The sequence below is a fragment of the Amblyomma mixtum genome, chromosome 1, assembly GCF_055824585.1.
Source record: "Amblyomma mixtum isolate Tamu chromosome 1, ASM5582458v1, whole genome shotgun sequence".
Lineage (NCBI taxonomy): Eukaryota > Metazoa > Arthropoda > Arachnida > Ixodida > Ixodidae > Amblyomma > Amblyomma mixtum.
In genome coordinates, this window is record NC_143012.1 from 65,817,158 (window position 1) to 65,844,344 (window position 27,187).

Below are 27,187 nucleotides of genomic sequence, written 5' to 3' on the forward strand. Positions count from 1 at the left end.
TTTTTTGTTTATTTTGATTTTGATTTTATTTTATTTTTGTTTCTATTCTTTTAATTTTTTTTCTTCAATGTTTTTTTCGTTTATAATATTCTTCATTTTTTCTGGTTTTTCTTTGCTTTTCATTTCTTCCTCATTTCTTTAACTTCTTTAATTCTTCTTTTCATTTTTTCTTATTTTTTATTTCCATGGGTGACCTCATTACTCCTAATCCGCGGACTCTGACGTCATAACCATTCCGACCAACCGAAAAGCCTGACACCTCTGCTGACAATCTTCTGTCGACAACGATGAGGCATTAAAGGCTTTCGCCTTAATATCAGAATTGAAATATCAGAGTAGAATGGAAAGTCCCGATATTAAACTAGCACAAGCCTAGATTTGTATAAACAGTCGGTACTCAAGGGTAACGGAGTGCATTCCAGGAGAAGGCTAGCGTAGTAAGGGGAGGCAGAAAGTTAGGTGGCGTTTGCGGGGATACGGTGGCCCCAACTGGAAAAGGTCAGGGTTAATTGGAGAGACATGGGAGAGGTCTCTGCCCCGCAGTGTGCGTAGTTAGGGTGATGATTATGACATACTTGATTACTCTTTGCGCCTGGATTGGTTTGGTTTAGTCCCGATTTATCGTCCCAAAGCGACTAAGGCTACGGATGGACGCCGTAGTGAAGGGCTCCGGAGATTTTGACCACCTGGGGTTCTTTAATAGGTAGTGACATCGCACAGTACACGGGCCTCTAGAATTTCTCCTCCATCGAAATTCGACCTCCGCTGCCGTGATCGAACCCGCATCTTTCGGGTCAGCAGCCGAGTGCAATAACCACTGAGCCAGAGTGGCGGCATTCTTTCCGCCTGGATTGCTTAACAATGAGTAAGTCTTCACAGTCTCGGCCCTTATGAAAAAGAGACGAACTTAAGGCAAAACGTCATTTTCGCATAGGTTGCGCTGTGTGGAAAAACTAAACCTCGGACGACTACGACTGCCCCCATAACTCTATGCAGCTTATACGGATTTATGCTGAAAAAAGCGGTTGCGTGTTGTGCTGTGTTTTATGGCACATGGGCAGCTAAGGCCATCATGCGTGTGTCTGGTGTGAGTAAGTTTAAAGATTATTTTGTAACCCTGCAAGAGGTTTAGGACGTTTGCATCTTTTAGGAACGAAACAGGAGAGGGGCTTTTTACTAGTGCACTTTCTCCTAGGAGTAAGCAAGGGTGTAATGGGATGTGCTCTTCATAAAATTGTCGGAAAAGCTTTGTTGTAAGTTGATCAAAATTTGCACAGGATATTATTATGTGGTTTGTAGTGACTATCTCTCCACACTGTGCGCATGTGGGTTCGTCTTTTTTTTGCGTGCGCCAGTACGAAGGCGACATAAAATTACTTCAATAAAATGCTCTTGGTGACTGCATGTTTTCCATTCTTCTATAATTGGCTTTATTAGGTGTAACTTGTTGTTTTATGCATTATCCCATGCTCCCTGCCATTTTTTCTTTAGTTTTCTTTGCACAAATTTTAGAGTATCGTTATGCGGCACCTTCACTTTCTGTTTTAGCACTACAGGCGGCTGCGGCACACACATCGGCTCTCTCGTTAACGTAGATTCCTACGTGATTTGGTACCCAAGAGAATTTAATTTCAAGCCCTTGTGTTGTGGCAGCTACTACATTGTGGCCTGTCTCCTATTAAAGGCTTTGTGGCATTTTTGCCATGCAGTGAAGTAATCCATTTTTGTCTTCCCATTAACCAAGTCTATTATATGTGAGTTGTACCTGTCTTTCACAGGTTAATAAGCTGGACGATGTTCATGAAATTTGGAGGTCATCGACGTAAACTGAGTACATAATTGACTTTGGGATTACTTTGGCTATGAAATTCATTCTTACGATGAAAAGTGTACAGCTTAAAGTGCATCCCTGAGGTACACCGTTCTCTTGAGTGAAGTTCCTCGAGAGGATTGAACCGAGACAGACTTGAAATGTGCGGTTTGACAAAAAATCTTTCAGGCAATTAACCATCCTACCGCGGATGCCCAGATCTCTCAAGTCACGGAGAATCCCAAACCTCCAGGTGGTATCATAGGCTTTTTCCATATCAAAGAAAACAGCCATACAGTGTTGTGTATGCAAGAATGCTTCTCGAACAGTGTTTTCGAGTCGCACAAGATGATCCAGTGTCGAACAAACTTTTCTGCAACCGCACTGGTGGAGGTCAAGCAGTTCGCGAGATTCGAGAATAAACATTAACCTAATTTTTACTCTGCTTTCGAAGGATTTGGGAAGGCACCTTGTAAGGGCTATTGGCCTGAAACTAGTAGGAGAGGTTGGGAGTTTCCCTGGTTTCAGGAATGGTACTCTTACTGCCTTTTTCCAAGCCTCAGGCATTTTCCCCGACACCCAGATTTTGTTGAAAATTTTCAAGAGTGCTTTTACAGCAGGTTCAGACAAATGGGCTAGCATTTGATAATGTACCTGGTCGGGCCCTGGTGCAGACTGTTTGCCACTAGCTAGTACACTGAATTCATGAAGTGTAATCCAACTGTTGTAGGGTTGGTTAGTGTAGCCACTAGTTGAAAGTCTGTTTCCCTGCTGTGTTTTTGTACTTTAAGAAAGAGTCAGTATAGTGTGTGAATTGGAAACATGGGAGAAGTGCCCTCCAAGTATGTCGGCCTGTTCGTGAATACTTGTTTGTGCATCAGGGGGGGGGGGGGGGTCAGGAAAGTAACTGCAAAAGGAGAGAAGTTGCCATCAAGTTTTTGAACTTGCTGCCACATATTTTTTGATGTAGTGGAAGTATTTATGGAAGATATATAACCTTGCCATGAAAGTTTTCTCAGCAATTCGCCGGGTATATCGAGCTTTGGCCCTCGACTTTTTAAAATTTATTACGTTTTCCTGTGTGGGGTATGGACCCAAAATTCTATAGGCTTTGTTTTGCCTCTTTTTTGCTTCCGCACATTCCCGTGTATACCAGACCTTTCGGCTTTTTCGCATCACTCCGGAAGCCTGGGAATGGCTAGTTCAGCAGCAGTAATGATACATGTTTTGAACATCGCATTTATGTCATCAACTTTAAGGCCATCTGAAAAAATTTCTTCCAAAGCGGCATTTTCTTGGAAGAGCGCCCAGTCGGCCGTGGCCAACTTCCAACGCCGTGGTTTGGTTAATTTGACTGATGGTGAGGATGTCAGACTGATAACGAAAGGAAGATGATCGCTCCCATATGGGTTGTCAAGAACATACCATTTAAAATCTGTAAAAACACTTGGTGAACAAAAAGATAAATCTAGGCGGCTCATTTTCGCACTGCTTGGAGAGCATTAAGTGTGTTTGCCCGTGTTCATTAGGCAGACATTGTTGCTCAGAATAAAATCTGCTATAATCCGGCCTCTGACGTCGGTTTGTTCACTTTCCCAAAACGAGGAGTGAGCATTAAAATTTTTAACTGAAAGATGTGGCTCTGGTAGTTGTATTAAAAGTGCTCCTAAATCGTGAAGTCTGATGGTTAGAGGAGGTTCAATGTATATGAAACATAATGTTACGGTTTTAAAATCAAGGACGGTGACCAAAACTGCCTCGTATGAAGTTTTGAAGTCAATTTTTCCGAGTTGCAACACCAACATGAACCAAAAAAGCAGCGCCTCCAAAGAGCCTGGTTGAATTCTGTCGGTCACTGTGGAAGACTTGATATTTTTTAAGAATATTTTTTTTCTGTGTCCAAGGTTAGTCTCCTGAAGACAGTGCTACCGGGGAGAATGAATTTAAGATATCTGTTATGTCAGTGCGGTTCTTTAAAACTCCACGACAGTTCCAGTGAACTAGAATATCCATCGTTATAAACTTGTTGGGGATAGGTTAGGTTGATGGGTCTTTTGGACCAGTTAATGGGACTTTATCCCTTTTTTTCGCTCAACGAAGCTTTGCCGCCACTGCAGCGGGGCCGAGGGAGAAGTTGTGTCCATCGCCTGCTCAGAGGCGCTGGAGGATCGTGCATAATGCACAGGTAACTGTGCTTCAGACCTTGCCATGTGAGGTGAGGCCTTAGGACCCGCTGACCTGGAGGTCCGCGCAGCCTTTTTGTGGGTGGTGGCGCGGCGCTAGCTGCTGCCACCTGGGACACTGGTGGCCCTGCTGCAGGCTCACTGTGTGTGGACTGAGCAGAAGGCAGAAGCCGCTGTGATGCTGTGCCCTGTTGCACCACATCGGCGAAAGTAGGGTGTTGATCCATTGAGAAGTGCTGGCGCGCTTCTCTGAAAGGGATGCGAAAGGGAGTGATTATATCTTTCTCTTGTTTCTAAGTTGGACAAGCACGCGAGTAGGCAGGATGACTGCCCTCACAATTTACTCAAAGTTGAGGTTCAACTTTACAGTTATCTGTGGGATGATCATGTGAGGCGCACTTTGCATATGTGACTTGGCCCCGGCAGCTCCGGGAGCCATGGCCGTCCGTACCTTTGGCATTTGAAGCAACGTCTTGGGTTTGGGGTGTACGGTCCTAGTTTGATTTTGGAGTACCCTACCTCCACAGAGTCAGGGAGAGGGCTTGAGGCGAAGGTCAGGGCAAAATGTTTTGTTTCTATTTCTTTCTTATTGCGCGTTATTTTTATTCTGTGCACATTTGTGACATGTTCGTCTTTAAGTACATCTAGTAATTCTTCTTCAGTCATGTACTTCAGGTCATCATCAGAGAGGACGCCACGAAAAGTGTTCAGTGATCGGTGAGGGCTTATTACTCGTTGAAAGTCACCGAAGGCTGTGACTTCTGCTAGTTTGTTGCACTGATGGTTGTACGGCGAGATATGTCGTGCAGTTTTTTCTGAGTGTTCACTGTGAATCTCGTGGAACCTCAAAGAATTAGCCTTGTTCTTTGAAAAGAACTTGGCAGTTACGACGGTGCGCCTCCGTTTCGGAGGGCGATCAGTTGGTAGGAAATAGCTAGCCATAAAAGGATGTGTTTTTCGGCCACGGTTGGAGCCGCCCACCACGGAGCCCAACGAGGGGACGGGACAGGAACTTATGCTGCCCACGCCAGTTGCACACCCTGACTATACCCAAATATGATGAAACCCAGGGTAGTTCGCCACACAAGGTTAACCCTAGCCGCCAGAAGAAACCTTTCAACCATATCATAACCTTCCAACCTACAAGACGGTTCATGGACAAAGGTGATTTATAAACTACACCTCCAAAAGTGATCGTTGCCAAGAGGTGCGATTAAACAGCCATCATTAATTGTTTGCCCGTCTTAAAAAAGCGTTCTGCAATTTCTCTAAAATTAGGTGTAGATATTATTGTCACCAACTCTTCCACGAAACCAGTGTGCCGGGTAGGGGTCATGAGAAGCGCCCAAGCACATTTCTTCCTCTCGATTTCGACCAGGATATCATTAACCCACGTTTGTTCCGTCACACACTCTGCCCACTACCGGACTCTTAACGTTGCTCCAATAATTTTCCTTTCCATAGTTAGCTGCGTTGTCCTTAACTTAAGCTGAACCCTCTTTGTTAGCCTCCACGTTTCTGCCCGGTAGGTGAGTACCGGTAAGATGCAGCTGTTGTATACTTCTCTCTTGAGGGATATTGGCAAACTGCCATTCATGATTTCAGAAAACCTGCCATATGCGCTCCACCCCATTCTTATTCATCTAATTATTACCCTCTAATTATACGGATCACCGGTCACTAGCTGCCCTAAGTAAACGTGCACCTCGCTACCAATTGTCAACTACTGTTTCCTTGTTAGACTGTTGAAGATTAGTTTGGTTTTCTGCATTTTAGGCTCACCGTTCTGCTCTGCCTGTCTAACTCCTTGATCACCCTTTGCAATTTATGTCCTCTGTGACTCACCGAGGCAATGTCACCACCAAATCGCAGATTACTTAGGTATTCTCCATTAACTCTTATCCCCAACTGTTCCCATTTCAGGCCCCGGAATACCTCCTGTGTCTCCCTGCATGACACCTTTCCTTATTGTAATTTTATTTCCGACTTTATCGAGAACTATGATAGCTGTGCAATCGTTATAAATATCTTCCAATATTTTCACAAAACACTCTTCTACAGCCTGATTCCGCATTGCCTGCATGACTGCTGAGGATTCTACCGAGTCGAATGCTTTCTCGTAATCAATGAACGCTATATTTAGGGGCTGGTTATATTCTGCGCATTTCTCTATCACCTGAATGATAGCGTGGATATGGTCTATTGTCCAGTATCCTTTACGAAAGCCTGTCTGATCATTTGCTTGACTGAAGTCTAAGGTTGTCCTGATTCTATTTGCGATTAAATTAGCAAAAAAATTTCCGAAGACACTTTGGAAATTCTTAAGTGTCCTTGGCGAAAGCCTTGTGGTCAACCCAGTGCGGCTTCCCCGAACCACTTGGCGCGGAATCACTGGGCCGCTTCGGAGGCATGGTTCTCACTTACTCGACTGCAACGAAACGTCTGGCGAAGGAGCGGCTGTGCAGCGCCCACCGCCGATGCGCGCGCGCTCGTTCTACCGCTATTGTGTGACGTCACGGTTGCTATGCACAGCTGCGCCCCCGCGCCGGTTGCTAAGGAGGGGAGGAGGTTGCGCCGCTGCACGGAGGAGAGGCCACACTTGGCACGATTCCAGAAGCGTGACACCTTGTGGGGACGCCTTCGTCCCCTGCGTTCACTTTCCCGCATTGCACCACACTGTTATTAGCTGCCCCCGAAAAGCACTCCTCTCGCTTCGGTTACTTTTAACTAACAGGGGGAGGGCGCTCGCGTCGCAGCGACACCAGCGCCACGGATGGCGTTTTGCTGCGCGCGCGCGAGGGATAGCTGGCTCTCTTCTCCCTGGGATCGGGAAGCAAGCGGACGTTTCGCTCGCGGCTTCGCTCTTCGTCGACGGGCGCCTCTTGGTCGGAACTTACTCCCGCCAAACCCGTCCCGTCCGACATCGGAGTTTTCCCCCTGCCCTACCGTGGGCGAACGTTCGCTCGTAGCCGTGCTGGTGAGTCGGACATCCTAGATTCCTCAGTGTATTTTGTTGCTAGCTGGCGTTATTGTTGTTATAGCAGTAAATGCCTTGTTTTTGTCAGCCAGTGTGCCGTTCCTTTGTTCCCGCAGAGCGAGGCCCGCCGTGGTCGGCGTGCGCTCGGTAGCGCTCGCGACCACGGGGTGGGGTCAGCGCGGCTTTGAACTGTGTCAGCCGCGCTTAAGCGGCGAGAACGTGTTTATCTCCCCTATTTTCAACCCCACAACCTTTGATGGCAACCGTCTGTCGACAACGATGAGGCTTTAAAGGCTTTCGCCTTAATATCTTGAAGGCAACGGACAGTAACCTGATCAGTCTAATTTTTGAGGTCCTTGATGTCTACTTTCTTATGAATTAAGATAATGTTAGCGTTCTTGCAAGCTTCTGGCACGCTCGAGGTCATAAGGCATTGCGTATGCAGGGTGGCTAGTTTTTCCAGCACAATCTCCCCTCCGTCCTTATCTGCAGTTACCTGATCCTCACCACCTGCTCTCTCCCTTTGCATTGTTCCTGAGGCTTTCTTCCTCTTTCTTTACTTGCGGGATATCCCATTCCTGTCCCATTACCTCTCTGTAATGTTCCGATTACTTTGGCTACTGTAAAGATTTGTGTAGAACTCTTCAGCTACTTTAACTACCTTGATTATATTGCTAATGTCGTTTCCCTCTCTTTCTTAGCGCATACATCTGGTTTTTAACTGTGCTTAGTTTTCTTCATTGCTTTTAGGCTGCCTCTGTTTTTAGGACATGCTCGATTTTCTACTTGTTAAACTTCTTTAAGTCGACTAGCTTTCACTTATTTGTTAACGTTGATAGCTCTGCCACCGTAGGGTTAGGTGTTTCATGTTTAGAGTTTCTTAGTAACATTTTTCGTCTCCTGAGATAGCTTGCCGGTATCCTGCCGAACCAACCCACCACCTACTTCTAGCACTGCTACACGAACAGCACTCCTAGGCTAGCCTCACTGGATAAGGTTCTAGTGTTAAACGTTGCCAGGTTTAGTTTCCAATGGCGGCCTGTCCGGAGCCAGAGATTCTTAGCACCCTCCACTGCTGTCACTCTTTAGTCTAATATTAGATCTGTCAGGCCAGACTAACAAGAACTTTCGTAGCAGCCATTTGCTGATCGACAAGTGGTTTGAGCATTGTGAAGGTAGATATATTTATTTATTTACAAATACTGCTGTCTCTTGTTAGGGACTTAGCAGGGGTGGGTTACAAAGCATAATACAACAATGTCAAGTAACATGATTAGGCAGAATACAACAACGTCAAGTAAAATGTTTAGGCAGTTCTAGCTTAAATTGATTAGTTGGCAATGAACGCAGTGACCACCTAAGTTACTCCACAATTCAGCAGTGTGTGTGGAAAAATAGAAAACTTAAAACAATCTACGGAAGGGATGAAAGGAAACATGTTCAGTGGGTGAGTCCGTGGGGTAATTCGACCCGACGGAGAATCCCACCGCGGTGGTTCAGCGGTTACGGCGCTCGGCTGCAGGCGCGAAAGACGCCGGTACGATCATAGCCACAGCGACCGAATTCCAATGGAGGTGAAATTCTAGAGGCCCGTCTGTTCTCTGCGATATCAGTGCTCGTTAAAGAACTCCAGGTGGTCGAAATTTTCAAAACCCTTCACTACGGCGTCCCCATAGCCTTAGTCGCTTTGGGAAGTTAAACCAAAATAAACCAAATCAAATCGACCCAACGGAGAGATCAGCAAGGGTCCCATGCGCCTTCATAACTGGACTGCAAAATAATGGTGCAAAGTAGGCGCTCATTTAACTAGCCATCGAGGAGTGCGCACTGTAAAACGGAATGTCACTTGCCTGAACGCCTGGAGGTATAGCAAAATTATCTAGGAATAGTTCGTTGGTTGGACTCCCGTAGGAGGAAGTTAATTCCTTAAGGATTCCGTGACTGTCACTACGCGACCCGCCGACGGTCAGGTAGACGGGAATGCTCTGATTGCGGTGACGGCGACCGGCAGCGGTCACGAGCGCACTGAGGGCTGCTTCGGCTTGGCTTCTCTCAAACTTGTACTCAGCCTTGTTTTTTCCCACGATGGCCACCGAGTAGAAGACCATTGCTGTGCAGTAACGATTGGGGATGGCCTTAAGGCTGTAGTGGAAGCCGTTGCTGGCGTCTCGATTGAAGGTGTACCTGCCGGAGCAAGAAGTGAAAACGCCTGTTATAGAGAGCCCACACATCCCAGCCACTACTGCGCGAAAGTTACTGTTGAACACGAATTTTTGCTTGCATGTAACCGCATTTCAAGGTTCACCTATACATATATTATATATATATATATATATATATTGTCGTGTCCGGTCGCTGTGTTGAATGCAGCGAAAGACGCACACGGTACTTTAAGACTTCGTTTATTTAAAGCTGATGAGGGTGCGACCAGCGTCGACCGAGGCAGGAGCCGAACTGGCCGCCCGAAGAAAGGAGGGAGCGGAGAAGCGTCCACGGGAGGGAGTGGCTTCCCAAAACAGGAGGAGGATGCGGGGGCGCACCATGGGGGGGCATCTGGCGACAGCGTGCGACGAGGGGCAAGTGGTCGTTAGGAGGAGGATGCGGGGGCGCACACACACAAAAGCAATAAGGGGACACAACACTTCCTTCCCCCTTAGAAAGTTGCCTGGTATCGTGCAGGGGGTCGGCGCTCACGCGTGGAGGCGCGCTGGCTTTGTGCGCTCGGGGGAGAAACACTTGTAGGCTGGCTGTTGTTCGCTGTGTCTCCTAGGTCTGTCCTGGGCGAAGTCTCTTCTTCCGGGAAGAGGTGCCAGGCTATGTGGGAAGATGGTGCACGTGTTCTCTCCGCTGGCGGACAGCTCTCAGACGGCGTCGTAAATCTACGCAGCTGGTTGAGATGTCGGCGTGCTACTGTGCCATGTATGTTGACGAGCCAAGAGCGCAGGCCTATGCGTCTGACAATTGTAGCTTCCTCCCAGCGTGGCTTTTTCAGAAACTGTCGGGCGAGGACGCGCTGCCCCTCATTAAGCGTGCCGCAGCGCGGAATTGCTTTTTCTTCCCGGAACGTCTCTGCCTTTGGCTCGGGGAGGATGGCTGTGAGCTGGGTTCGCATTTCACGCTCGAACATCATTTTCGAGGGGGTCTCGCCTGTTGTGCTCTGAACCGTCGTGTGCTGCTTGAATAGAAAGCGCGCAAGGCGGCGCTGCAGCGAGCCTGTCTGATCTCTTTCAAGGGCGCGTTTTAGCTCGGCTACGTAGCGCTCGGCTTGTCCGTTTGTCGCTGGGTGGTAGGGGGCCGATGTAACTGAGGAGATCCCGTTGTCGCGATAAAACTTGAGAATCTCCGCAGACACAAACGGTGTTCCGTTGTCAGATACTACCTTGCGTGGCAGGCCGAACGTTGCAAATAGTGATCGGAGGTTGTCAATGACTGCTGCTGAAGTCGTCTGTCCCATTTGCCTTATCTCAAGCCACTTTGTGTAGGCGTCTACGACCACAAGGAAAGTGCAGCCCTCAATTGGTCCTGCAAAATCAATGTGCAATGTGTGCCATGGTGTGTCTGGCTTTTCCCATTCTGGGACAGGAGCTTTCGGCGGGGCGCTCCGGCTGCTCTGGCAAGGCTTGCATTCTCGCACCACTGTTTCGATGTCGTTGTCAATGCCAGGCCACCACATGTAGCTTCTGGCACACTTTTTCATTGCAACGATGCCCCGATGTCCGGCGTGGATGAGAGACATAGCTTGTGCGCGTAGTTCTCTCGGAATCACAACTCGGGACCCAAATATGATGCAGCCGCGATGGGTGCTCAACTCTGTAGCTCGCCTGCGGTAAGCGTCGAAGTTGTCCCCTTTGAGTTTATGCACGTTGCCTTGTTGAACAGCTGTGTAAACTAGCCGGAGAGCTGCGCACTTCTGCGTAGATGCTGCAACTGTGCCTGCTGTAAGCGGAGGTTCTGGCAGTGCTTCGAACATCAGAACGTCTCCTGGTGGAAATGGTTCGTCAACAGTTGCGTCTAGTGGCAGACGGCTTAGCGCATCGGCGTTTTGATGTTTACTCCCATTGCGGTAGACCAGAGCGTAGTCGTACGCTGAGAGTTTGATGCACCAACGTGTCATTCGCGGAGACAAAGTTGGTGGCATAGGCCTTTGTGGTCCCAGAATGCCCAATAGCGGTCGGTGATCGGTTATAAAGGTCACCTTCCGGCCGGCAATGTACTGGTGAAAATGTGTCGCCGCGTAGACGATGGCTAGCCCTTCTTTGTCAAGTTGCGCGTAGTTGCGTTCTGCTTGCGACAACGTACGTGAGGCGAAGGCGATGGGAGCTTCCCTTCCTTGCTCGTCAGTTTGCGATAGAACCGCGCCGACTCCGTACGGTGATGCGTCGCAAGCCAAAAGCAGAGGCTTCCTTTCGTCGTAGTGGCGGAGGACTGTACATCTTCGAATCAGGTCTTTCAGGGCATCGAATGACTGCTGATGGCGTGGCGACCATGTCCATGTCACATCTTTCCGAAGGAGTTGGTATAAGTCGTTGGCCACGGTAGCTCTTTGTTCCAAGAACCGGTCGTAGAACGTCAAGAGTCCGAGAAAAGCCTGTAGCTCCTGCTTGTTTGTTGGAGCTCGTGCTTCTGTGATCGCTCGCACTTTGTCCTCGGTAGGGTGAATGCCTTCCGCATCAATTCGGTGTCCCAGAAATTGCACCTCTAGCACCGCAAAACAGCATTTCACTTTGCTTATGCGCAAATTAGCGTTTGCTAGCCTTTCGAGAACGAGCTCTAGGCGCACTGCATGCTCTTCAGTGGAAGTGCCACTGATGATGACATCGTCAAGGTAGACACAAACTCCTGGGATGCCCTGAAGCACTGTCTCCATGAATTTTTGAAATATGGCCGGGGCTGCAGCTACGCCAAAAGGCAGTCGCTTGACTTTGTACAAGCCTTTCAGTGTGTTAATTGCCAATAATTCAGCAGTTGACTCGCTCACCTTCAGCTGCTGATACGCCTGGGTGAGGTCCAATGTGCTGAAGACTCTTGCGCCACGCAGTACACTGAATACTTCTTCAGGTGTCGGTAGCGGGTAAGAGGACGCTTTAGTCGCAAGATTGACGGTGCTCCGGTAGTCTCCGCAGAGGCGTATGGTTCCGTTCTTCTTGCGAACTACGACAAGTGGTGTGGCCCATTCTGAATGCTGCGTCGGCTCGATGACACCTTGCTGCTCCAGTTTGTCCAACTCTTTTTCAACTGAATCTCGGAGAGCAAACGGCACCGGCCTGGCCTTCAGAAATTTTGGTTGCGCGTTGTCCAACAACTCCAGTGTGACCGGGGGCCCTTCGTTTCCTGGAATCTCTTCCGAGAATACTCTTTCGTATTTCTCTTGCAGTTGCTCAACCATGTTGTGGCTCGGCGTCTGGTGTATGCCGCATATCATCACGCCTAGTGGAGAAAACCAGTTTCTCCCTAGAAGGCTTGATCCTGTGCCCTTCACAACAAGCAGAGGTAGCGTATGGGTCTGGCCGTTGTAGTTAACCTGCACGTTGGCAGAGCCCAATAGTGGCAGATTCTGTCCTGACCACGTTCGCAGGTGCGTGTCGTCTTGTTGCAGGGCGGGTGCGTCAGATGGCCATGAAGTTCGGAACGTGTCCTCACTGATCAGAGTACAGGCTGCGCCGGAGTCCACCTCGAACTTAATCAGCTGGTGATGTACGCTTACTTCTGTAAAAATCTTCGGTCGCGTGCCGAGATTCATGGTGTTCAGGTCGTACAACACAGATGGTGTTGCTGATGTTGTTCCATGGAGATCAGATAGCGGCGTATTCTCTGAGGCGTTGACGCTGTGATTAGGCTGGGAAGGTGACTTTATCTTGGCAAGTCTCCGTTTCGTAATGCATGCTCTTTCGATATGCCCTCGCTTGTGGCAAAAGTTACACGTGGCTGACTGGAATCGACATCCCTGGGGGTTGTGTTGGTCGTCACACCGCCAGCAGCGTTGTGCCTTTTTGACCGATTTTACAACAACAGAAGGCTTGCGCACCTGGTTGCTTGTCTGGTGTACCGGCTCGGTGTTCCGGCGAATCCCTCTCTGCTGGTGACCGGCGCTCTCCGCTCGAACGGCGATGTCGTAAGCTTTGCTGAATGTGAGGTCCTTCTCAGCGAACAGGCGCTGCTGCAGTGACTCGTCACTCAGTCCGCACACAAATCTGTCGCGTAACATCACGTCCAAGGGAAGCATGGTGATGTTAGCAGAAGAAGCTGCGTCTCCCTCCTGCCCGGTAGCTGTTGTCGACAGCGTTCCAAAATTGCAGTCGGCAGCGAGCTTCTTGAGCGCGGCTACGTAGGCGCTCACAGTTTCTCCTCCCAGTTGATCTCGTCGTTGGAAGCGAGCCCGGCTGTAGACCTCGGATGGCCTTGGGTCGTAGTGCTTTTGCAGCGCTTTTACGATGTCGTCGTAAGACACTGCCGCTGGTGTGCTTGGCTGAATAAGGGCGCAGACAGTATCGTAGGTCTGTTCCCCGCACAGCGTCAGCAGGTTGGCCCTCTTCAAGGCTGGGTCTGTGATGTTGTTAGCTTCAAAGTAGAACTGAAGGCGTCCAACCCACGATGACCACGATGAGCCGTTGAATTCTGGTATCTGATTGGGAAACCCTCGCGTAGCCATGGCTTGTCAATAGCGTTGCGTAGCGCGGGTCGAATCCACTTTCTCGTCGCCACTGTCGTGTCCGGTCGCTGTGTTGAATGCAGCGAAAGACGCACACGGTACTTTAAGACTTCGTTTATTTAAAGCTGATGAGGGTGCGACCAGCGTCGACCGAGGCAGGAGCCGAACTGGCCGCCCGAAGAAAGGAGGGAGCGGAGAAGCGTCCACGGGAGGGAGTGGCTTCCCAAAACAGGAGGAGGATGCGGGGGCGCACCATGGGGGGGCATCTGGCGACAGCGTGCGACGAGGGGCAAGTGGTCGTTAGGAGGAGGTCGTTAGGAGGAGGATGCGGGGGCGCACACACACAAAAGCAATAAGGGGACACAACATATATATATATATATATATATTACGATGAAAAAACTTGCTCGACTGCTGATAACATAAGGAAAGAGTTGAAGTACACTTCTTAGAGAAACATTTATTTACCGACGGTTTCGGACGGTGGACCGTCCTTCATCAGGGTAAGGTTGTTTGTGAACAAAAACGGTCCACTTGCTCACGGCACCGCACACAGATGGAGAGGGAAAGACGCTCTCCTTTGAGGAAACAAAACAAAACACGAAAAGCAAGACAGTGGCGGACAAGGGTGTTCCTGCCGATTAAGGGGAAAATGAGGGCTGCAAAGTGAGCAGACAAAAAAGAAAAGAGCGAATTCAAGAAAGGGGAAAAGAGGGGGTGGGGGGAAGGGAAGGAGTCAAAAGGTTGTAGCGGAAGTGGAGAGGGGTGAGCTGTCTGCGAGGAAAAACCGTTGAGAAGAAATATTGTGGGCGGAGGCTTCCTTCGGAGGGAGCGGGACGTTCGAACACGCGGGAAGAAAACATTATCGCGCCCGTTGCATCACAGTGCCAACCGCCCGACAGAAGTGTGGTTACTGACTGTTTGAATGTGAGTTACGGCGGCGGCGCGATCACATAGACGGAGAGTTAACCGGCCAGACGCCGGACGGAAACCTGATCCCGTGGCTGGGCCCCGCGGAGACCCAGCGCCAGCCCCCGGCCGCCACTCGTCAGCCGCGCGCCCCCTCGCAAAGACACTGCGCCGCCGACGAGGTGCCCTTTCCAAGGAGCGAAGCGGGGCGCAGAGCAACGAAACGAGAGAAAGAGGGGGCGTACGCAGAGCAGGAAAAATAAAAAGAAGGAAAAAAGAAGACAAAAAAAAGGAAAAAAGAGGAAAGAAAAGGAGGCATTAGAACTTGCAAAAAAAGTGAAAAAGGGGGGGGGGGGAGGGGGGAAGGGGGGGGGGAAGGTGGCTTGCTAAGTACCTCCCTCATCTACCTCACCTTTTTGAAAAACACGAGGCAGCCCAAATTCACTTACGGCCCCTTGTTAGCGCCCTGCGCCCTCGTAAGGCAGGCAAGTAGATAATTGGGCTATCTAGCTGGATGACCGACGAACGGGATTCACAGTGATCCACAACCATATTAGTGTATAGCAACACTCCTAATCCTCGTTCGCAAACCAATGTAATGTATTGAGTATCATTCTTTTCGTTCTACTTGAAATGGCATTTAAAAAAGGGGGGGGGGGTGGAAGGCCCCCTTATGGTTTACTGCAGAAGTCGTTTCAGCAGCAATGTTTGGGCATAAGAAAGAAAAGAAAGGTTGGGGTAGGAGACAGGCGGCATGTAGACGCAAACACTCAAAATGGTATGACCTCAGGCGATTCAGTCGAGGAGGCGGTGAATCTCACTGGGCCTCTGATTTCTGAAGTGCGGAGAGAGCTCCGGGGTTCTCATTTATACCGGCCTGCACCGTATTAAATTTGAAAATAAAGTATGACTCCCGTTGTTCCCGCTCACGGGTATTTTTGAAACCGCTTTGTAGCAGAGTGACTTTAATTTTGTCGAAATCATGATTTTCTTGACGGACGTGTTTCGACAGGGGGAGGAGAGGAAGTGATTTGGCATGCGCGCGGTGATTATTGAATCGAATTCGGAAGGGATTCTCGGTCTGGCCAATGTATTGCATTTGACAGTTGCCGCACTCGAGCATGTAGAGTACGTTACTACTGTCACAATTCAAGTTCTCTCGAATGGAGTGTTTGAAATTAGAGTGTGTGCTCTGAGCCAACGTCGTTTTCTGCATGTGCTTGCAAACTTGACACCGATTCTTCCCGCAAGGCACGCAACCTACAGGCTCTTGTTTACTTATAGTAGAGTGAACCACATAATTTTGCAAATTTTTTGGTCGTCGGTAGGTGACCCGTGGAGCCGTTGGGAAAATCTTTGAGAGTCGGTCGCTTTGTTCGATGATGTTAAAATGTTTTCTTAGAATTTTGTTTACATTCGGAAGGTTGTTCGCAAAGGTTAAGACTAGATTAGAGCGGTGTTCATTGGGGGCTGCTGACGCGGGATCCCCAAACAGTTCGTTACGATTTCTCTCTTCCGCTTTTCTAATTGCATCGTCGACAATAGAGAGCGGATAGCGCTGATGATTCAAAACCTCCCGCATACGATTAGAATTATCCTTAAAATCTTCTGAGCGTGAGCACACTCGTTTGAATCTGATGGCCTGAGAGTATGGAATAGAGGTTTTCCAGTGGCGTGGGTGGCAGCTCTTGTAATGGAGGTACTGTTGTCTATCAGTGGGCTTCCTGTAGACACTGGTGATTAAGATGCCCTGTTCTATTCGAATCAAGACGTCCAAAAAGTTAATTTGATTGGTCGAATAGGTGTGCGTAAAAGAGAGGTTTGGATGTATGTTGTTAAATGATGAGATAAACTGCATGAGTTGGTCCTCAGTGCCGGTCCATACCATGAATATATCGTCCAGGAAGCGTCTGTAGAAAGCCGGTTTTGTTGGATATGACCGAAGAAAGCCCGATTCAATGCTGTTCATGAATATGTTGGCATAGTTTGGCGCCATCTTTGTGCCCATAGCGGTGCCACTCGTTTGTAGGTAGAAAGAGTTGTTGAATTCGAAGGAGTTGAGTTTGAGAACCAGATTAGTCAGTTCTGCGAGGGTACTTTTGCTGGGAGAATCCAGGCTTTTGTATTTCTCATACGATGTGATCAGAGCCCGGATGCCGTCATCATGCGGTATATTAGTGTACAGGGATACCACGTCCAGGGTTACCAGAAAAGCTCCTTCTGGAGCAGTAAATTGACTTAATTCTTTTAGAAAGTGAGTAGTGTCACGAATGTAAGATGTGTGTTTAGGAGGGATATATCTGATCAGAGAATCAATGTAGCTGGAGATCGGTTCCGTGAGTTCCGTCCGTGAGATCGGTTCCGTGAGATCGGTTCCGTGCCTCTTCGAGGGCACGAAGAGGCACGAAGAATAGAGGATGTTCGGAGGCCGGTTACGCGAGTATTCCGGCGAACGCTTCCAGCGGACAATCCAAGTATTCGGCCAGTGAATTCTCATAGAGAAGCGGAGTCAGAAGTTGCAAAAATCTCTGAGTACGTTCGTGGATCCTCCAGTCCAGCTCAGCAGAATCATCGCCCTAATTCGGATCACCATATACAGATCACCAGTACCCCAAAATTCAGGACAGAAACCAATGCCAGCGAAGCGAGGGAACCACAATTAAATTTCGCCCCGACCACCTCCAAGTCACCTGCCAGTGGGCACCAATTGGAACACACTGCTGCGCGAAAGCCCACCACCCGAAACAGTTGTTGCGGATCACAGGAAGCGCCGCTGGATTTTGCACCTGAGGCCTGCAGTCCAACTTTGAGCGTATCAGCGTCTCCTAGAGCAACTGAAGCTCAAACGGCCGAAAGACGCCAACGAACAACTGACATCGGGAGCGGCTGTGCGGCGAACCCTTCGACCCCGAAATCAAGGTATGACCTCAGGCGACGCTGCGGCTCCGCCCAGCGAGTGAGACAGGATTGACGGTGTGATCGCGCTGAGCCGCCCACTCCCCCCTCAGCTGCTGCTACACACTCTAAAAAAATTTTTTTTTAATTAAGAAAAATAATAGACAAAAGGATCAGGCACGAGCTCCACATAAAGTCCCTTAAAATATACCTAAAAACAAATACGGTGCCCAAGGGCCTTTCCGTGTCTTTAACGCCGTCGATGAACAATCTCTCGAAAAGCAATAGCCTAGCTTGGAGCCAAGTTCTGCTTAACGCATCCCTAAACCTTCTGAAAGTAACTATAGACCATTGCAAAGAGATGTTGGCATCACTGAGCCGTGAGGAGAGGCGAGCTCGTCAAAACGTAGTACTTTCGGATATGGAGAATCAAGAGCTTGAGTTCTTTCAGTCGAGCAAGACCAAGCAAATCTGGAATAACAAATGCAGAAAATTCTCGCGAGATAACATCCAGCTTGAGGAAGGAAGAGAGAGCGCCGTGGCATCGCAACAAGGAGAGGACAAATTACAACCTATATACACCCGCATGCCTGCAAGCGATCATGCAACCCCATTTATTCAAACATTGGAGGGTTCGGATGTACAGGAGAACATTATTAATCTCTCAAACGCACCCCTTAGCAAAGAGGAAAAATCGGTATTGTCACGTGGACTGAAATTCTGTCCAAATACTGGCCGATATGACGAATACAAATTACTAAAGGATCTCGACAATTTTTCTCGAAATCTGAGACTCCAGAGGACTTTTCTGATAAGCCGAACCAAAATTGTAACTCATTCCCTCCCTCTCAGGAACAGTGGACACCCAGATCCGGTAGGGATAAACATCTGGACATGTATTTAAAAGCGATTCAACGAGACATCATTCACGCCTTCGAGGCACACAAACCGGGACCACCGAATCTTTCCAGGGAAGAGCGTGACGCCTTGGAATCACTCAGCAAGCGAACAGACATTGTTATTAAACCCGCTGACAAAGGAGGCGGCATAGTAATTTTAGATAAAGAAAAGTATATCCAGGAGGGATACCGCCAACTCAATAACTCCAATTTCTATCGCTTGCTTTCATCAGACCCCACCACTGAGCACCGCAAAATTATAGAAAAAACCTTGAAACAACTCACCGATGAAGGTGAATTACCGCCACGAGTAAGTAAGGCGCTGACGCCATTAAATGCGTCTCCAGGGCGCTTTTACATGCTCCCAAAAATACATAAAGAGAATCATCCGGGTCGACCGATCGTTTCCGGCATTGGCACACTCACGGAACCGATCTCCAGCTACATTGATTCTCTGATCAGACATATCCCTCCTAAACACACATCTTACATTCGTGACACTACTCACTTTCTAAAAGAATTAAGTCAATTTACTGCTCCAGAAGGAGCTTTTCTGGTAACCCTGGACGTGGTATCCCTGTACACTAATATACCGCATGATGACGGCATCCGGGCTCTGATCACATCGTATGAGAAATACAAAAGCCTGGATTCTCCCAGCAAAAGTACCCTCGCAGAACTGACTAATCTGGTTCTCAAACTCAACTCCTTCGAATTCAACAACTCTTTCTACCTACAAACGAGTGGCACCGCTATGGGCACAAAGATGGCGCCAAACTATGCCAACATATTCATGAACAGCATTGAATCGGGCTTTCTTCGGTCATATCCAACAAAACCGGCTTTCTACAGACGCTTCCTGGACGATATATTCATGGTATGGACCGGCACTGAGGACCAACTCATGCAGTTTATCTCATCATTTAACAACATACATCCAAACCTCTCTTTTACGCACACCTATTCGACCAATCAAATTAACTTTTTGGACGTCTTGATTCGAATAGAACAGGGCATCTTAATCACCAGTGTCTACAGGAAGCCCACTGATAGACAACAGTACCTCCATTACAAGAGCTGCCACCCACGCCACTGCAAAACCTCTATTCCATACTCTCAGGCCATCAGATTCAAACGAGTGTGCTCACGCTCAGAAGATTTTAAGGATAATTCTAATCGTATGCGGGAGGTTTTGAATCATCAGCGCTATCCGCTCTCTATTGTCGACGATGCAATTAGAAAAGCGGAAGAGAGAAATCGTAACGAACTGTTTGGGGATCCCGCGTCAGCAGCCCCCAATGAACACCGCTCTAATCTAGTCTTAACCTTTGCGAACAACCTTCCGAATGTAAACAAAATTCTAAGAAAACATTTTAACATCATCGAACAAAGCGACCGACTCTCAAAGATTTTCCCAACGGCTCCACGGGTCACCTACCGACGACCAAAAAATTTGCAAAATTATGTGGTTCACTCTACTATAAGTAAACAAGAGCCTGTAGGTTGCGTGCCTTGCGGGAAGAATCGGTGTCAAGTTTGCAAGCACATGCAGAAAACGACGTTGGCTCAGAGCACACACTCTAATTTCAAACACTCCATTCGAGAGAACTTGAATTGTGACAGTAGTAACGTACTCTACATGCTCGAGTGCGGCAACTGTCAAATGCAATACATTGGCCAGACCGAGAATCCCTTCATAATTCGATTCAATAATCACCGCGCGCATGCCAAATCACTTCCTCTCCTCCCCCTGTCGAAACACGTCCGTCAAGAAAATCATGATTTCGACAAAATTAAAGTCACTCTGCTACAAAGCGGTTTCAAAAATACCCGTGAGCGGGAACAACGGGAGTCATACTTTATTTTCAAATTTAATACGGTGCAGGCCGGTATAAATGAGAACCCCGGAGCTCTCTCCGCACTTCAGAAATCAGAGGCCCAGTGAGATTCACCGCCTCCTCGACTGAATCGCCTGAGGTCATACCATTTTGAGTGTTTGCGTCTACATGCCGCCTGTCTCCTACCCCAACCTTTCTTTTCTTTCTTATGCCCAAACATTGCTGCTGAAACGACTTCTGCAGTAAACCATAAGGGGGCCTTCCCCCCCCCCCCCCCCCCCTTTTTTAAATGCCATTTCAAGTAGAACGAAAAGAATGATACTCAATACATTACATTGGTTTGCGAACGAGGATTAGGAGTGTTGCTATACACTAATATGGTTGTGGATCACTGTGAATCCCGTTCGTCGGTCATCCAGCTAGATAGCCCAATTATCTACTTGCCTGCCTTACGAGGGCGCAGGGCGCTAACAAGGGGCCGTAAGTGAATTTGGGCTGCCTCGTGTTTTTCAAAAAGGTGAGGTAGATGAGGGAGGTACTTAGCAAGCCACCTTTCCCCCCCCCTTCCCCCCTCCCCCCCCCCCTTTTTCACTTTTTTTGCAAGTTCTAATGCCTCCTTTTCTTTCCTCTTTTTTCCTCTTTTTGTCTTCTTTTTTCCTTCTTTTTATTTTTCCTGCTCTGCGTACGCCCCCTCTTTCTCTCGTTTCGTTGCTCTGCGCCCCGCTTCGCTCCTTGGAAAGGGCACCTCGTCGGCGGCGCAGTGTCTTTGCGAGGGGGCGCGCGGCTGACGAGTGGCGGCCGGGGGCTGGCGCTGGGTCTCCGCGGGGCCCAGCCACGGGATCAGGTTTCCGTCCGGCGTCTGGCCGGTTAACTCTCCGTCTATGTGATCGCGCCGCCGCCGTAACTCACATTCAAACAGTCAGTAACCACACTTCTGTCGGGCGGTTGGCACTGTGATGCAACGGGCGCGATAATGTTTTCTTCCCGCGTGTTCGAACGTCCCGCTCCCTCCGAAGGAAGCCTCCGCCCACAATATTTCTTCTCAACGGTTTTTCCTCGCAGACAGCTCACCCCTCTCCACTTCCGCTACAACCTTTTGCCTCCTTCCCTTCCCCCCACCCCCTCTTTTCCCCTTTCTTGAATTCGCTCTTTTCTTTTTTGTCTGCTCACTTTGCAGCCCTCATTTTCCCCTTAATCGGCAGGAACACCCTTGTCCGCCACTGTCTTGCTTTTCGTGTTTTGTTTTGTTTCCTCAAAGGAGAGCGTCTTTCCCTCTCCATCTGTGTGCGGTGCCGTGAGCAAGTGGACCGTTTTTGTTCACAAACAACCTTACCCTGATGAAGGACGGTCCACCGTCCGAAACCGTCGGTAAATAAATGTTTCTCTAAGAAGTGTACTTCAACTCTTTCCTTATATATATATATATATATATATATATATATATATATATATATATATATATATATATTAAGTTGCCGACTTATCAGATTTATTCAACGTTTCGACCAGGGACTGGTCTTTTCGATGTTTTTCAATGTGACTTCCCCAACTTATTACATTTTTAATCAGTTGCCTTGTAGATTTTGTTATCCCTTATATATATATATATATATATATATATATATATATATATATATATATATATATATATATTGTAAGGGGGCTAGGTGTTACAGAAGGTAGCGGCAAGGCAGCGATCACGGCAGCTTCGGCGCGACGTCCAGTCAGCTCAGAAAGGCGGTTCACCAAAAACAGGGCTCGCGCACTGGTCACCATCGGCTTTGTCCTCTTCAGCGGTTGCCTGAACTGGGCCCGCGCTGGCATGAAACATTACAATATATTATATATATCGACCGCCGAGGCTAAGATGGAACCCACGTATTTCGGGTCAGCAGCCGAGCGCCATAGCCACTGAGCCACCGCGGCGCACATTAATGAACCCCATTTGGTCTAAATTTCCGCAGCTCTTGACTTCGGCATCCCTCATCGCCTGAATCGCTTTGGCAAGTTAAACCCATATATATATATATATATATATATACATAATCCAGCAAAAAAAGGGAAAATCATGGCACGGTATGTGGTAGTAAGAACGTAGACCAGCGTTTGAAACGCTTGAAACAATTTCTTGACGTTTCGACCGTGTCACGGCCTTCGTCAGAATGTCACAATTCAGATGTGACATTCTGACGAAGGCCGTTCCACGGTCTAAACGTTAATAAATTGTTTTAATCGTTCAAACGTTGGTCCACATTTTTACTATATATATATATATATATATATATATATATATATATATATATATATATATATATATATATATATATATATATATATATATATATATATGTGACAGAAGCCAACAGCCACAGAAACCAAGGGGCACCGGGGATTTTTTAATTTTTATTTATTTTATTTTGTGGTGTTGATCAATTTAGAATATTACTGTATATGTTATCGCTTAAAGCTAATTGATTAGAAAAGCAGAAAAAACAACCACATGCCGCCGGTGGGATCCGAACCCACGACCTCCGAATTACGCGTCCGGTGCTCTACCTCTGAGCTACGGCTACGGCTGTCAAATCTGCTTTTCTGAGGAATTCATGTTTACAAGTAACCTAACCTTGAGAGTGTTCATCAGCGCCACCCACGTTCATAAGCGGCGGACGTAGAACGTCCTGAGTTACCGCAGGTGTGACGTAGAACGTCATCGAACGGGGAGGGTGGAAGCTGCGTGAGAACCCTCTTATGCTTCCTGTGGCGTCAAGGCTGCCAGAACCGAGGCCCTCGCTAAGCAATTAAGCAAACATGGGAAGGTGAATGAGGGGCTCGTTATAAGTATGACAGAAGCCAACAGCCACAGAAACCAAGGGGCACAGGGGATTTTTAATTTTTATTTTATTTTGTTGTGTTGATCAATTTAGAATATTACTGGATATGTTATCGCTTAAAGCTAATTGATTAGAAAAGCAGAAGAAAAAACAACCACATGCCGCCGGTGGGATCCGATATATATACATTGTCACGTAGTGGTGACTGGAGTCCGGCGAACAGGAAAACAACAGGGATGTATTCGAAACGGCTCTTTTTTGGGCTGACTTGCGCCCGCAAAGAACTGAATCACTCGGCGGCGGCGTAGCAACGAGCGTGCTCGGCGGTCGTCGAACAGAATGCCCGCCGCTGTCAGCCGTGCTCTTTTTAAAGCTGCTAGCTAACATTCGAGATAAAGCTTCGGAAGTTACTATAACATTCTGGCACAAAGTAGAATCGGCTCCGCCTGGATGCAGTCAATCGAGATAAATCTAGGCGGGTCCTGCGTCACAAAAGAACCGACAAAGCGACGTGACGGCAGCCTTGAAGCATGAAGAAATAAACACAACAAACAAACACTACAAAGTTTCGCGGCATTACTCCCCTCTCAAAGAAGCATGGACTCGATGCTTTAGAGCATAATGCGGCTATAAACAATCAAAAACGGATTGTGCAAAAATAAACACCGAATGTGGAAACACGGCGTCCTTCAGCGTGCATGATATGGCTTTAGGCGTACGAAATGGACTACTTCTGGTCATACGCGGCGTCGCTGGAATGCAGTCATTTGGTCAGGGACGACTTCATAGTCTAATTCACCTAGCCGACGAAGAACCTTGTACGGGCCGAAATAGTGGCGAAAAAGCTTTTCACTCAATCCTCAGCGGCGAATGGGCGTCCAAACCCACACTCGATTTCCTGGCTTGTAATCCGCGTTGTGTCTTCGTAGGTTCTAGCGTGTGGCGTCGGTCTGCTGCTGGCCTTTGATCCTTAACCGGGCAAGTCTTCGGGCTTCTGCTCGTTGTAGGTAGGCGGCGACGTCGACGTTATCTTCTTTGGTAACGTTCGGCAGCATGGCGTCCAGCGTGCTTGTGGCCTCTCTGCCATGGACGAGCCTAAAAGGCAACATCTGGGTGGTCTCCCTCATTGCGGTGTTGTAGGCGAAGACTACGTAAGGCAAGATGACGTCCCAGGTATTGTGTTCGGCATCGACATACATGGCGAGCATATCGGCGATGGTTTTGTTGAGGCGCTCGGTCAGTCCGTTGGTCTGCGGGTGGTATGCAGTTGTTTTTCGGTGGCTGGTTAGGCTGTAATGGAGGATGGCTTGCGTCAGTTCCGCCGTGAATGGTGTTCCTCTGTCAGTGATGTGCACATCGGGGGCGTCTTCTCGCAGAAGAATGTTCTCCACGAAAAATTTGGCGACTTCTGCTGCTGTTCCGTTCGGTAGGGCTTTTGCCTCGGCGTAGCGGGTCAGGTAGTCGGTCGCTAAAATGATGTGATGCTCTCTAGCGCCCTTCAACACTAGCGCCGGCCTGACGCTCGCTCAGGCGAGAGAAGGAAGGAGAAGAAAAAGAAGAGAGACGCGGGGCGTGGCGCAAGCGGCGGGAGGAGACGAGCTCGGGCAACGGAGCAGGCGAGGTCACGGCTGAACGGCTTCTGGAACCCGGGTGACCAGGCCTGGGGAAGCCATCCTCGCCCAGTTCAGCGCAACCAGGAGCCTGCTGTCTCCTGTCTCCCGCCTGCCTCTCACTTCCTCGGAGAGCGGGCGCCGTGCCGGTCACAGGCAGGTGCTGCCTGCCCGGAGATCCTGCCGGCCTTGCTGTCGGTTCGTGCCCGCCGTTCCGTGGCTGGGACCTGCTGCAGTGAGAAGGTGCCTTCCTGGCCGTGCCCGGGTGTCCAGACCTGGGCGGCCGTCTCCTCTCTGGTGCGTCGTCAGGGCCACTGGTGCTGTTGCTCCGCACCCGACATCCGGCAGCAGGGAGAGCAGCCCTGCGGAGGTACTTGGCCCCGGCGCCTTTCTGGCGACGGGCAGCGGATTCTCACACCGGAGCCACTCCTCGACCCTCGGCCGCACAGTTCCCTACCCATCAGTGACTGCTCTCCTGTTTTAAGCAAAACCATTTTTGTTATATCTACAGACGTGCTCGGTCTGGGACGATTTTCTGGATCCTCCGGGGCCCCACCTCGGAGGACGCTCGAACCTGCTTGGGGGACTTTCCCCTCACAAATTTGGCGTCCACGACCGGACCAGGCCGAGCAGCGTTTGCCAGTTAACGGAGTTTGTGAGACAAGATGAGTGCGCTCGAGCTGGTTGTTGCAGGAGAGCGCATATGACTTCAGGGAGCCGCGCTACGGGCGTATGTCAGTGACGCACTGCGGTGGGCGCGTGAGGACCGTGCAGCTCAAAGGCGAGCGGAGATAGCATGCCGTATGGCAGAGATATCCCATCTTAAGGAAGAATTATCGGGTCTTGAGGAAGAGCATCGTGTGCTCGAGTTGCATGTGGCTTGCTTAGATGCAAAGAAGGCTCATAGGCTCGTACGTAGACAGTGTTGAGCTCTCACATGACACAAAAGTCCTATTGCCAACGGAACGTGAGTCGGGCATCTCTTATTGTAGCGCTGTCGAGGACCTCACAAGTATGGTCAGTGTGGAGCCTAGTACCGAAGTAGCAGCATCTTGCCTAGAAGGCTGTCTTGAATTAAAACGTCGCTCAACGCAGGCCGACAGTGGCGAGGAGCGTGCCCTTACAGCGATATATGAAGAGCAAAAGAATCAGTCTGCCTCTAGAAAAAGTAGAGGTTATTCTGACAGGACAGTGCACAGCGTTCATAGAGGAGAATGTTGGTTTTTCGAGTGCTAGGAGAGAAATTCTTGGGCACGGTGTCTAGAATCAAACGGGTGTAGACGACCACAAATGTGAACTCCATCAGGTTAGAACTTGCTAACAAAGTGGCTTCGAGATGCTCAGCAGAGTTGGAAGTGTCATGCAAGCAGATGACCGTGGAGGCAATGTGTGTGATTCCTGCCCCGCTGATTTCATTTGTGCTCGGACAGATGGGCTTCAGGCGTTTGGTTTATTTCAGTGTGAGTATGGGGAGGTAACTGGCCGTGCCATATGTGATGGCAGCTCATTGAAGGTGTTTGCAAGTAGCGACCCACTCAAAGAGCACCGGATGCTTTCTTCGAATTGGGGTTCTTTCGAAGATGAAGTAGTACATAAGTTCATGCATTTGGTTGCATCGGCCGCATCAAAAAGACATGCCGATTCAGAGCACATGGAGCCAGAATTCAGCATCGTATAGGACTCTGCTAGTAAACATGGATTGGCTCAAACAGGCAGAGTAGGCATCTATTCTTGTTTAGAGGGCGAAATTTGCGAGAAAATCGAGCGTGGTACTGTGGCGATTTCTTGCCAATCACGGGATGCAACGGCGCCAGTCCTTGCTGTGAGGAAATGGTTGAAAGAGTCCAAAATATCAGGCTGGAACTAGCAGTGCTTCATTGTAAAAGTAGAGGAAGACACTGATATGCTGCCGCAACCAGTTGTCATGAATATTCTTGCCCAACAGAATGGTTTTATTCAAGCTCACGAAAAGGCTGGAGCGAATCATCTCTTCTGTGAATTCGGTTCATCCGTTGAAAAGACGATAGACCAGGGACATTGTTCTGAATCTCGCGAGGGTTCAGGGATTGAAATGGAAAAACACGGCAAAAAGTATCAAGCCCTCGGTTCACAACAATATAGAAGAGATATCTGTGCAGAAGCCGTTGTGCCTTATTTTTCCGCCATGTGTTGTTATGAAAACCAGCTTGTTGTTCTGTTGGATCTTTCGAGTGCCCATTGGTGGTTTTTACCACACATTTCATAGGTGCGTTTTTAGGCTACTGTGGGATGGAATCACCTGATGTAGAGTTGAGTGTCCGATAGTCTTCTCAGATGTCACCTTAATGGCACACTTTTTTTTGTTTCTGTTGTGTTTTTGGTCGTTTCGGGAGATATCGTGTCATGTGAACAGCATTTTGTGTTTTTTTTTTGCGGTAATTTTCCTGTCCTTTGTGTCTATAGGCGGTGTGCTCTGTGTATAACCTTACTGTCTATATAGAATTGTCAAATTAGAATTTGTGTATCGGTGCATTTTTTCTTCCCATGTGCGCGTGAGACAGACTGACAACAGCCAGTGGTTGGTGCCGATTATTTAAGCCGGTGGTG

The 27,187-nt window shown here is 48.6% G+C and overlaps 1 protein-coding gene across 1 annotated transcript in view; it reads right to left on the reverse strand.

The window, feature by feature from the left end:
- Nucleotides 1–7,447: 7,447 nt before the first annotated feature.
- The window catches only part of LOC149366561 (uncharacterized), a 33,407-nt gene continuing 13,667 nt past the window's right edge, over nt 7,448–27,187 (reverse strand). Inside the window, exon 2 of the mRNA XM_089562775.1 lies at nt 7,448–9,154. Within this exon, the coding sequence (XP_089418901.1) occupies nt 8,773–9,154 (382 nt within the window). The 3' untranslated portion in view covers nt 7,448–8,772. The remainder of the gene's footprint in view (nt 9,155–27,187) is intronic.